The sequence below is a fragment of the Phytophthora ramorum genome, assembly GCF_020800215.1.
Source record: "Phytophthora ramorum isolate Pr-102 chromosome Unknown Phyram_PR-102_s0003, whole genome shotgun sequence".
Lineage (NCBI taxonomy): Eukaryota > Oomycota > Peronosporomycetes > Peronosporales > Peronosporaceae > Phytophthora > Phytophthora ramorum.
In genome coordinates, this window is record NW_027150649.1 from 3400517 (window position 1) to 3413461 (window position 12945).

At 52.7% G+C, this 12945-nt stretch overlaps 2 protein-coding genes across 2 annotated transcripts; one reads left to right on the top strand and one right to left on the bottom strand.

Annotated features, from left to right (window-relative positions):
• Positions 1-78: 78 nt before the first annotated feature.
• On the top strand, positions 79-969 carry KRP23_4167 (uncharacterized protein; the record flags this gene model as incomplete). The annotated part of the gene is made up of 4 exons (XM_067889093.1): positions 79-94; positions 169-359; positions 440-697; positions 763-969. The coding sequence occupies 4 exons, from the start codon at positions 79-81 to the stop codon at positions 967-969; spliced, it is 672 nt and encodes a 223-aa protein (XP_067748285.1).
• Positions 970-1231: 262 nt separating this feature from the next.
• On the bottom strand, positions 1232-2887 carry KRP23_4168 (uncharacterized protein; the record flags this gene model as incomplete). The annotated part of the gene is made up of 1 exon (XM_067889094.1): positions 1232-2887. One exon carries the CDS (start codon positions 2885-2887, stop codon positions 1232-1234), a length of 1656 nt encoding a protein of 551 aa, XP_067748286.1.
• Positions 2888-12945: the final 10058 nt, after the last annotated feature.

A 12945-nucleotide genomic window follows, 5' to 3' on the forward strand; every position in this document is an offset into this window, starting at 1 on the left:
AACAATTGGCTACCGCGAATATTGCATTGAAATGTTGCAGTGAGGAAAACTTGGCGCAATAGTTACGTCGATGCACCAATGACAAAGGCTGAATGTACGTGTCGTGGCCCGATTGGCAGAAATGAGACTGATAAGTTAAAAAAAAACTCTCATTTCATAACGTTGTAGCCAGCAAAGCAGCAGCAACAGCTCGGCAGAGTCACAACTGCGTCCATTTCCGCACTCTGAACGTCGACGTGACCTCGTGCGCTCGTGGTCTATTCCTATCCGCTTCCGCGCGCGAAGTCCCAGGCCCCAGCCATCAGCAGCAGAGGAGAAAAATAGCCGTCACGCAGCCGCCCCCTCGCTCGGGGTCAGTCGTAAGCGCCTTCTTCCCATTTTGGCACAATCCAAAACGCAACGTGCCGACTGACCTCTGTGCCCCATGTCGCGCCTGAAGGATGCCTACGGAGGCCTGCGCAAGGAAATGACTGCGACCTTTGACCGCGCCGATATCGTGTCCGTCGTGAGTGGCGGCAAGGCCGGCTACGCCAACCTCAAGCACCTGAACGTGGGCTCGCCCGGCAGCGACGTGAGCGACCTCGGAGACACGGCGGACCTGGAGGAGCTGCTGGCCCAGGGCTCTAGTCAGGGACCACAGACCCATCCGGGCATTGTTTGCTGCGCCATTTTCTCCTTCTCCGGCTTCTTCCTGCTGGTACGTTTTGATTGCAGTGAAATGGTCGTGCAACCGAGACTTACAGTGTTTTTCTGCGTTTGTAGCTCATTGTGGGCTGCATCGTGAACAGCGACTCGCTATACATCAAGGTGCGTCCGCCTGAGGGCAAGCCCAAGTCGTCGCTGGCAACGAGCATTTTCCTGGCGGCCTTCCTCTACCTCTGCGTCTTCGGCACCAGCATCATGTACTTCCTCCGGGCGCGACGGGCGCAGAAGGTGTATCAGCTCTCGCTCGACGTGCATGCCGATTAAGCGGTGGCACATCTAGTTAGGGTGTACGATGCACCGAATCTGTAGATTAGCAACGAGAAAGGAGAAGCTACCGATAAACACGCGCAACACCAACCAACCCAGGACCAATATATAGAGCGAGACACGAGCATTCATTTGGAGGGACAAACCGAGACGACACCAGCCAAGAACATCTCGGTTACGGCACACAGGGACAGCACCGAAGGACGAGCAGGATGGACGCGAGTTGTTCCTGCCCCTCTACATAGCAAATAAATTAATTTCATCCACCGAATGCAGGAGTCTGCGCGTTGCCGTCTTGGTCCTCGGCATCGCCAGCTGCATTTTCATTTTCTTCAACCGCAGGTCCGTCGTACACAACCAGCAGGTTCTTCTCAAACGCAGCAGCGAGCACTTGCCCAGCGACTTCAGTTCGCGCCTTCTTCTTGCTGATAGCATTGGCAACAGCGATTTGCTCACCGTTGAGAAAACCTGTGCACTCAAACTCGGTGACCTCCCTGTTGGGCGATACATCTTCGATGTCAAATCGGGCGTGCAGTGTACCGCGCTGAGTAAGCTGGTTTAAAAGAGGTAGCGGCTGAAGCTGGCGCTCCATCCAACTGATCCGAGTAGGCAGTTGAGGTGAATCGTCAGCTATACGCTGCGGAGCTGTAGGAGTTACAGGCTCAGTGACCAGAGGCTGCCCACTGGCCTTGGCACGTTCAAACCTCTCCAGATACGCCGAGTCTTCCGCCGTCAACTTGCCAGCTTCTTGCTTGTCATTCCACAATTTCTCGATCGCAATTTTGCACGCGTCATTCTTCACGACCTTCTTCGAGATGCCTTGGACGCTAGCCGCGAGAACATCGCCCGTCGCCCCGTTCACGATAGTGCACTCAAAGAGCGGCTCTTCACCTGCGTCAGCGTTGTGTCTTGGGTGAATATCCACCATCATCCTCTGCTTGATCTTCATAAAGTAAACGTTCAGCCTCGCAGCAGCGAAGGTATCATCCTCTCTCGTGGGCAGTGCAATACTGTCCACCCTCCTCTGCATTTCCTTCTTCATCTGCTGTTCCGCCTCTTCCTGCGTCTGTGCAGGCGCAGAAGAACCCCTGCCGGCAGCTATAGCCTCCTTCACTTGCTTCGCTCTTATCTCCGACAACTCGGCCTGCTTCAGCGCCTGTTTCCTCTCCGCCGCCTCAATTTCCTTCTTCAAGTTCAAAAACTGCACCTTGTCGGGGTAAAACCCCAACGCCCTGTCAACCACGGCTCCTGCCTCCTCGAACCGATGCTCCATCAGCCGCAACTTTACCATCGCGTACAGGGCCTTCGTGGATGACTCGTCTACCGCCAACGCCTTGGCCGTGTACTCGTTAATGAGCGACAAATCCTTCATCTTAATACCGCAGATCGCCACGTTGTTACACAGAGTCACGTATCGCTCCTGTATGGCCATATCATCCCATTCCGCCGCAGGGACGATCTTGCCGTAATATTCACTCTCTTGGTGCTTGAGGACGGCCTCAATGCTCTTAACAAAGGCGTTTTTAGCTGCGTAATAGTTCTTCTGTTTAAATTTCCCCCTCCCGTCGATCTGGCCCGCGTTTGCCTCCTCCAAGAACTGAGGGGGCGTCTCGTCGTCCGGGTTCTGCAGTACCAAGGCCTGCAGTCGCTCCTCTGCCGCTCTACTATACCATTGGTCCAAATGCTGCCCCTGAGCGTGCGCCTGCGGCTCGACGTCCCGCATATTTTCGAGTGTTTGGCGCACCTTAGGGTCCCAGACCCAGTCCTCGAAGCTGCGCGACGCGTCCCGCACGAACGTCAGCAGCAGCTCCTGCACACCACGCAGAGGCAGCAGCGGCTGCAGGAAGTGCTGCGTCTGCTTGTCGGTCACCGCCAGCACGGAGCGCAGGCGCGCCATGTCCACCTCCATATTCATCTTCGCTCTGATTTTGGATTTTGGAGGTAACGTCAGGTAATTTGAAATTCGCAATTGAAAACTGACAGACAGATAGTTTTGGTGGCGAAATATCACAATAACCACAATAACGAAATATCTAACGTAACCCACCAGGTTAGGAACGCGAACTAGGTCAGTATTATACATATGCACGACAATAAAACAAAAACAAATGAATAGCAAAAACGCACAGCAAAGAGGGTAAAATGGAAAGTGAGATTAAGCTAGGTCGCTGATGCTCTTTTGCATCTACTTCTTCTAGCAACAAGTTTACGGACATCCGTAAACTTCACTGTCCTATCCGCTTGCTACCACGTAAATCGTCCCGAAATCTAAAGCGTAAACTACAGCTTAATCTAACGCAGATGCATTACATGACCCCGTTTAAAAAAAAGGCTATGGCACCATGGTAGGGCAAGTTGACCGAGATTCTTGCATCGATAGCAAACAGCCTTCGGTTCCCAGTTGGACGAGTCCAGCTTGCGGTCGGAATGATCAGAAAACAGCGCCACTTACATCGCACCTTCCTACATTTGGAGGTGGTGCTCGCGTAGATGCGTAGCGGCTGCGGGCTTGATGCCTTGTTGGAAATAGAAACGCACTTCTAGCAGCGAAATCGGCGCAGTGCACTGGATCGGCAAGTTCTGAAACTCAGCCATGTAGCCATGCAGTGTTGCCATTTTACTCAGCCCGCAGAGGCGCTTGCGGAGCCCGTCAACGATAGAAGCGGCGAGATAAACGGTGTGCGGGGACTCGCGACGACGCGCCCGTAGTGTTGGCATAGATACGGCCGTACCTATCCGGAATGATCGTTTGTGATCTTGCGTGCCCTCACTTTCGAATCTGCGATAGTGGATGCATTTCTTGCACTTGCAAACCTCCCAGATCCACTTGCTCTCGACATCGTTGGCTATAATATCAACCAGATTAACCACCATCCAAACATCGACAGTGTGTCGGTATTTGGCTTTGATCTGTGATAGCGGCATGATGAAACGGCAGCAGCGTAGGTCCCTCTGCTGATCGTGAAGGTGGTGTTTAAGAGCATGAAGATGTTATTTAATCACGTTGCGCGTTACCTATAAATTTACACCATAGACAAAGAACCCAACTTAGTGACAAGTGAGTCCTGTAATGTACCTTTGAAAGCTTCAAACAGTTTTGCAGCAAACGTAACATCCACAAGAATGCATGCGTACGCCCCTCGTGTTTTGGATATAGCACAGAAGCGTGAAGACTTGATACATCTCCTTGTCCGGTAGCAGTTTGACGAGTGCAATGACGTTTGCACGCCAATAGAGCGTTTCTAGTAGATCAACTTGGATGCCAGGCACGAAGATGGGGTAGAGCGAGTCAATCTCTAGCTCATTATCGTAGCTGAATCGTGCAAAACGTTCTTCAGTCGATAAGCCAATTCGTGATCCGATGAATCACTGAAGCTCTTGGCTCAATATTTTAGGATACTCGCGGCAATCCAGTCATACTGTTCGCCTGAATGGAGAGATAGTAAACCAGCAGACTTTACGCCCGGGGTACTTCCAGTGAAGGATATTTCGAATAAATCGGAATGAATGCACAAGACCGACATACTAAAGATGCACTGACAAATTTTACTAAACATTTTCATTATGTTCTTATCGTTTTCGTTCTTGGCCCCCTTATACTGCGACAGCAGGCTCACACCGCACCACTTTGGCCGGTGTCTCCAGCTTCAACATAATGGCAGCACGCTTACTACCGCGTCCATCTTGACCGCTTTCTCGGACGTGACATGACCGACTCAGACTCAGAATCGGCTGACTCCGTGGGCACGTCGAGTAGTCACCGCACCATCACAACCGATCGCATCACCCTTGCCTGCATCATCGACGGTCGTGTCACCATCTCCTGCACCTCATTCACCAGTGTCACCGACGTCCGATGCAGAAGGCTCCGTCGAGATGAATAGTCGGCAAACGTTCCCGCGTCGCCACAGCAGCAGCAGCACCCGTCGGCGATGCTATGTTGGTCGCTCTAAGTTGAAATCTACTCGAATCCAGTGCAGCCAGTCCCGAAGGCTAAAATAATACCGGTTCAAGCGAATTACGATAAAGAACGAGCCAACTGGTTTGCTCAGCGATCGAGAAATAAACTGAGGGGGAAGTAGGGTGATTGTCACGGAAATAGCAGTGAAGGAAATTTTTCATGTATTTGACAGGTTTAGTGAAACTCAAAATAAAGGGTGGTCTGTGAAGCTTCTAGACGTTTCCAATTGGTTGAGGTTGGAACACAGACTTTTATCATTTTTGGTAAGATATTATATTCATCAGGCAATAATGGCTATAACGAGTCTCTTTCTTTTCTAAACTGATCATGTAACTTGCAAGTTATATTTGATTTTGCAAAATCGCACCCCGATCGCATCCCGTTCCAATGCTCATTCCGTAAAGTGGACTCGACCTTCTAGAAGGAACTCACCTGTAGATTTTGCTGTTCCGTGCTGGACGCGGATCCGTCGCTGTTGTGATTGAGCACGGCGTGGCGAGGAAGCGGTTGAAGCTGAAGAAGTAGTGCGAGGCGAAGCTTTGGTAGTGTTGTTTGAAGCGATGTTTTAGTTGCGAGACAAATTGAAATGTGACATTGAAGCTTTTAGACAAAGACCGCTATCACTGTAAGACTGCTGACAGCAGAGGAGCTCTGCCATCGAATCTCGGGCCCCGTACACTACACGTAATATATCTAGAGCGCCTACAGCGCACATCTGAATCTTGCACTTAGGCTGTGAGAGTAATCCCGTGCCTTCAGCATCAGATTCGAGTGCCAAGTCGACGCGTCCAGCTTCTCCGTTCGGAGGGAGGCATTCTGTTCACAAGGAAGAGATTCGCCTGCCGGCAATAAGCTGCGAAGTCGCAAGGCGCGCAGCGCAATCCTTACAGTCGCCGCCCTCCGCCGACGAGTGCGTGACGAACTGTTCCATGGCGACGGCACTCATCATCTTGCAACGAAGCTAGTTGGAATGCTTAGACTCGGTGGATGGCAGGTCGATGACCTTCTCCTTCTCGCCGCTGTCACGCTTGCCCTTGAAGAATGGATCGCACTGCTCGAGCTTCCTCATGACGGCTGAGCTGTTGACATACTTATCAAGTTTGTGTGTCGATTGGCCATCCTTCACGGAATGTCAGCCTCGTGTGTCACCATGATGTCACGCGGAGAAAGATACGCTGGGGTCCTACGTCAGTCATTGCTGACACATTGCTGGTTGAGCACTGGCGCTGACGCTTGCAACTGCTGCTTAGGCCAATCACGTGAGAGCGCTGTTTTTTCGTATGGGCGTCCCACACCCCGAAACACGAAATAAATCTTTTTGATCTGTCAGGATGCGTTATTGGACCCCCTCAATGGGTGCTTGGAGCGCAGATTACTGTTCACGACGGAAATGAGCGCTGGTTTCGTTGCGCGTGCGACGCTTGCTGGCATGAGGAGGGTGAGGATACGAACTACAAGCAGTAGTGGAAACTTGGTGGCCTCACACAGGGCAGCTTCAACATGAGAAACTTGCGCCAATGTACGCAGTTGGAGAAAAATGAACATACTTTAACAACACTCGCTCCCTTCGTGTTTTCGTCGATACCAGGAGCCGGAATATGCCCGACTTGCCCTCGTTCCTCATCTCCGGTGTGGGTCGGGTTACTCGTACGTGAGAGCTGGACCGTTCGAGCGCGGACGACGTGCGTTATCGATTACAGCGACGCGCCTGCGTCTGCGATTGCGACGATCGATGAGAATTTCGCGCCCGCGGGTGACAACGGACGCAGTCGAGCGCAAAGCAAAGCGGACGTGTATGCAGGAGCCGAAGACAAACCAGTAATTGCATGGGCATCGTTGGCGCTCCACATCAACCGCCCAACCGCCCCACGGCTGTCTTTCCACCTCCATACGGGCGTAGTTGGCCCCCATTTGCGCAGTCACGGCAATTGCTTCCTCGCCGCATCTATTGGGGGCCACAATTACGCGCGGAGCTCGTAGCGACACGACCTGCACGACTGTCTGCGAGCCAGCGAAAGAACCGTCGACGCTCTCTCCTTCAGCGATTCCCAGTAACGTCGATCGCATCAACTCGAACACCCGCTGAGCGAGCGTTGTCGTCAGAATAGCCACGAACTCAAGCGCACGCATGCTGGCGGACTGGTCCTGGCAGCAAGCACTTAGTTCTCGCAGCAGCGACCCCACCTTCAGCCGACGAAGCAAGGTGTAGTCACGCTTTAGCATAGCGTTAAATGTCTCGCATGGATTGTTAGTAGTTGCGAAGCCGGTAGATGTGTGGTACGCTTGCCAGCTCGTGAACTACCCCGTTAACCACTGGGCGCACATGTACCTCGCAAAAGGCACCACATCTGGGTCCTGGACCCATCGCTGTATAATAGTGTCCCTCATCTGCAGGAAAACCGAGTGTATTCTTGCGAAGTGCAGATCATAGATATCTCGTAGGATAAATGCTTGAGCGCCCGAGGAAAGTGCCTTGATATGCTCCTGGACCTTCTTCATGACGTGGAAGAAGCCCATTAAAAAGCGGTACTCCGGGTTGTCTCCGACGACCGTTGCGAGAGCATTGCACTGAGCCATATCTCCGTCGGCCATAGCGAAGCGCACGATCAAATGCTTCTGGGTGATCCACGACGTAGCGACAGGAGAGAAGCTTGAAGCACCGGTTGCGTCTCTTGCGAGATGATAAAGAGGGCGACGAGGTGGAATTTGTGTGATCAGTCTGACAGGCCAACGACCAGTACCGGGTAGTCACACTGGCTCATCTTGTAGGTAGCATCGACGTGTATGATGGAGCTGTCCAGGGCACCATGAGCCTCAGCATCAACGCCTTTGTCGAGAGCCCTACGAGAAAGGGTTTCTCGTCGGAGCCGTTGCCTACTATAGGCTTGCCATTGTTGTCCATCTCCCAAGCGAACGTGAACGCTTGGTTCGTCAGCTCGGAGCCGTTGTACGCGTGCTCGCGGATCCAGGTCCGCACTTCGTCCACGCGGTCGTGGTTCTCCATCTGCGTCCGCCCGTAGTGGTTGACGAAGTTCTGTATTGTCTTCAGGGTAGGCAGCTCCTCGAGAGGCGTGGTTCTCGGATAGCTCACGGCAGAAGGCCTTCTGCGTTGTCGAGAGCTTCTTGCGCGTAGAGGTCGACGCCATGGTGTGGTGCTCGCCGTACTCGAAGATGGAGGCGTGCTGTGACTCCAGGCACGTCACCATCTTTCCGCGCCAAGCGCATTTGAGGTCGCTTGCCTCGCTGCATGCCTCGGAATTGCAAACAAGGAAGCGATAGCGCATCTTATGCTCAGCTTCCGGGCATATAGTGCACGCCATGGTTTGGCTCTTGTCGATATCGAAGGACTGCATCTGTGCCACGATCTCGTCCGCTTCGGCGGCGTCGACGTCGCACAGCACTTTGCTGTGCTGACCAGTTTGTATGGTGCTGACACAGACTTACTGTGCCATGGCTGTACTGTTGTGTGCCCGTAAGGTGTTCTCCCATAACTGTCAGCATTTTTTCGCGCCTACTGCCTTGTTTTGGTGTTTTAGATGACAGAACTTTGTGGTCTTCGCGTTGACCATGACTATTATACAATTTGTGAAAATTTTCGAGTCTAACACACCCAGCAATGTTTGCATCCAATCGATAAAGTAATCGTGACAGAACATACCGTGATAATCGGTTGTTTGTTTACCTCCTTCGAAAATGTCAACTGTGTCAGCAAGGAGATAGGCACGCTGCTCTGGGATACGAACGTCGTCATCAACAGTGCGATCGCCATCAATAATCGCGGCGATGAAACAAAGCCGTCTCTCTTTGTGCTTGGCTTTGACGGATGACTCGTCCGTAGGATCGACTAGCGAATCGTGGTGCCTCGTGTAGTGCTGATGAATGTAGCTTTCGTCAAGATACACGATGCGATGTGATGGAATGTCACAGCTGGTCACGTTTTGCACATGCTGAGCTCTGGCCAAGTCATTGGTGGGTACGTCTTGCCCTTGTGTACACCTCTTGTGTAGCCATGTTTAACCAGAAATCTCTGTACTGATCGCATAGCGGCTGGTGTACTGTCAATATCTGTAGTATCCAAGGTAAAAAAACTCTACTCCGCTAGAAGATGCATGACATCTTTAACTGTTGTCCTTGTCCGTGTTTCACATCTGCAGCAAATAAATCTCGAACCATCTGCTGCATTGTAATTGACTGCGGCAATCTGGTCATGCGATTATCTCGATTTCCAGGGGGAGCGGCGACCACAACCGTACCATGAGATCGAAATGTAGACCAAACCTCACCGACTGTTTTATTTGAACGGCTCAGCAAACGCGCGATTTTGCTGGTACTAGACTCCTTTCGCGGCACGACGCTGTGTGAATCAACTGGTGCGTGCGAGGGGCTTGTTTGGGGTCGGAATGCAAAGTGCTGCCCTCCCTGCAGTTCGGAGAGGATGGAGCCGCTGGGCTCCACAGCCTCTCCTACGTCTGCACTGGATATTCTGCATACTAATTAAAGGTACTACCTGATTCCTATCCCTATTGGCTATCTAATCTGATACACTCACCCCTCCATTAGATACGCGTCCCTCCAGCAGCCATTCCCGAAAAAGAAGCGCGCGGAGTCGGATCGACAGGTGCGTCGCCGCTGCCGTCGGAGATTCGTCCGACCCTCTTCCTCTTCGCCTCTCTTGGCCTGGCTGTTGGGGGCTTGGATAGGTCTTCGTCGGCGATAGCGTCCCGCTCTGTCGCCGCTCCTGCTGCTGCTCCGGTGGCTGCTCAGCCTGCTGCGTCGCCGGAGGTGTCGCCGGAGGTGTCGCCTGGCGACCCTCCGCTCTCTGGCTCGCCCACCAGCTTGCCTCCACGCTCCGCCACGACCGCTGGGACTGGAGTGGAGCTCGACTCCGATGAGGAGGCTCTGTGGGAGGCCCTCGTCCTCGCTGGCCGTCCTGCCATGCAGACCATGCCCACCGCGCCCATTAATGTAGCCATCTCCGAGCTCTTCGACACCGTCGCTGTCCCGGCACCTCCATCTAGTCTTCAAGAGCGAATCTTCGAGCTTCTAGTGGAGGATTCCAACTACGACAGTGACAAGTTTGATGACTCCCAGCATTATGAGCAAAAGGAAGACGTTCCAGCTGATCAGTGGCTTTTCGACAGCGACGATGATGACGAGGACAAGCCAATGCTATCGCGCCTTCGTCCCGGAGATGAGACAGCCGCTTGGCATCCGCCGCTGCCGCCAGCTCCCGCTGTACACCCCTCGAACGGTCAAGAGAACTTTTACGACCCAGAGGCTGAGTGGGACTACAGCAAACCGTGCGAGGTAGTACGGCTGCTAGATGTCCACGGAGAGGTTCCGCATCGTTGCTATCTCGTGGAGTGGAAATGTACGCCGCTCCAACTCTCGTGGGAGTGGATGGAGAAATTGGACAAGCCGTGGATTCGCGAGATGATGCAGCGCGTTGACGATTGGAAGGCGTCCGGTTCCAAGCGCGTTTTTACGGAATGGGGGAACAAGAAGAAGCGTGACAATGCGTCAGCCGCTGGTACTTGTTTCATGGACGGTCTCCGTATGGCGTTGTATTATCTTGGAGCGCCAGACTTGGTTACGATGGCAATGTGGGATGCCTTTGAAGTTACTCGACCATCTGACATTCAGTATGGCGTTTCTCGTGAAGATGCAACGGAGTTTTTCAAGGAGCTCCAGCGTCAGAGTGTTCCACTTAATCATGAAGATCTCCAACGGAATATTCTTTCCCAGTCTGCTGCCAATGTTGGAACGCTTCGGAGCGTGTTTGAAGATCTTGCACCAGGTGTCTATCTGACGAGTGCTGGAGAAGATGATCTTGGTCACTGCTTCGTTGTGGTTTCGTTCGGTCCAAACACAGTTCATCTTGTGCTTGACGGTTACAATGCAGCTAAAGATCCGCCGTTGACCGTTGTTCCTCTTGGACACCAAGAGTGGATTAAATACGTCAAGTGGATTTGCCGCGTGGGGCTACAGCCTGGATATCAGTGTCGTCACGGAAAGCGCAAGGCGAGGATGCAGCGCAAGCGGGAGAAGCGCTTGAAGCTGTTTTTGCAACAAGCTCAGGGGATGTAATACGGGAATACACGTAGGCATTCGAGCCCCCCTTACGACTTGTTGGTTCGTCTTCGCTTTGACTTCCTTCGACTTGTTTCAAACTCGGCTATCAGATCAGGAATTTGCTGGAGATTCTCGACAGGCTCCCAGGTGGGTTCCTCTTCTCTCACCCACTCCACAAGAAATTGAGTCCGTCTTTTCGAGTTCTCTTTCCCAGCAACCGTTTGACAAGTTGACCAATAGTACCGTCTGCGAGAACTACCTCATAAGGTCTCGACAATCGAGTTGGTTCTTGGTATGGTTTCAGCGAGCTCGTATTGAAGACTGGATGAAGCTTGTTGCCGGATTGAATATTCAATTCGTACGCGTGGTTGTGAATTCTGCGTATCACCTCGTAGGGTCCAATCCACTTTGGTCCTAACTTGGACGAGTTCGGCAAACCTGTATGCTTCGGGTCAAGGTGCTGCGTGCTGAGATAAACCAGATCACCAACTTTGAAGACGTGTTCCTCTCGGTGCAATCGCTTCGCAACGTCATCGTCAACGATGGCGTTGCACGAATACAGCGCGTACAGATTCGGTGGCACTGTCGCACCGAATCGGCTGCTGATCTCAAACTGAGACGGCATCCACGGCTCGCGCACTGGCTCAGTGCGCGAGGCCGCAACAACAGCGGATGGAGCAGAGTCATCTCCATCCCGCGGAGTCGTTAAGGCTCCAGCGACAGCGAGCGGTGTTCCACTGCCGCTGCGCGAACGCTTCGAGCCCGAAGTGTTCGAGTCGTCCTCGTGTGGACGACGCAGACCCACATTGGGGTCAGTGTGGCCCGGAGACAAGGTGTCCTTGTCTCCTTCGAGTTCCCCCTCCTCGACTTCACTTCCATAGTCGAGGGGAACACCCTCTCCACCCGGAGAGTAGATGCCCACGCCAGTCTCGACAGCAATGATCTTGCCTGTCTTGTTTCGGATGGCATGTTTCTCTTGCCATCTCAAGTGGTACCCAGCAACAGAGAGGCGACTCTCTGTTGCCGCGCTTGTCGGTATCGCCGTCGAGGCGATGTCAATAGCGGTCGTGGCTGAGGCAGCGGTCGTCGTCGTCATGGAGACGACGACAGCACTTGCTGTTGCCGAAGCTGCCGGCGTCTTAGATGAAGACGTCGTTGGCGTGGTCATTGGGAATGAGCACGTGTTCTCCCGAAGAAAATACGGATTGACGTGTCGAGACCGGCACGTCAAATCCTAACGGGGGGATGGTGTAGCGGGGCTACACAGTGGTTCCCCTCCTACCTTAGTGCAACACGCACTAATAGATACATTCAGATTGACCACTCCACAGGGTGGTCCACATTCATAGAAAAAGGCATATGACTGGTAGAAAGTAACACCTTTCTACCAATGAGAGTCATTCAATAGATAGGGGTTCTGCCATCCATCCAATGGCAGAACCTCTCATTAGAAATATCAGTTTTAGGAGGAAACCCCATTTACAATCAATACAGTTCTCATTTGGCATCAAAGCTATCGTTCGGTTCCTTTGTCTTAGTTTCAGTATACTTGCGGATACAAGTATACTGAACTTAAGTTAAATACTCCTACGCTTCCTCATACACGTGCGCACACGTGTAAGCTTAAGTAGTGGGTCTAACCAGACCCATTACACATGGTATCCTGCGAGAGTAGTGACGGTGTGTTGCTCGGTACGGACACGCGCTCCGTAGCCGCGGACAGCACCGTCGCAACTCATTTCGTCAGCCACCGCAGTTCCAACTTCGCTCGGGATAGCAGCAGTAATGCCTTCGATTTCTGCAGAGCTTGCACAGCTCCGGTCTGTCTGCGTCGCCTCCCTGCACGCAGCAGAATTATCCTCGAAGGCACCACTCGGGAGCTGCACATGGGCAGCACAACGCTCACTGGCATTCTCGCCTCTCTCGAGTTCAGCGGGTGA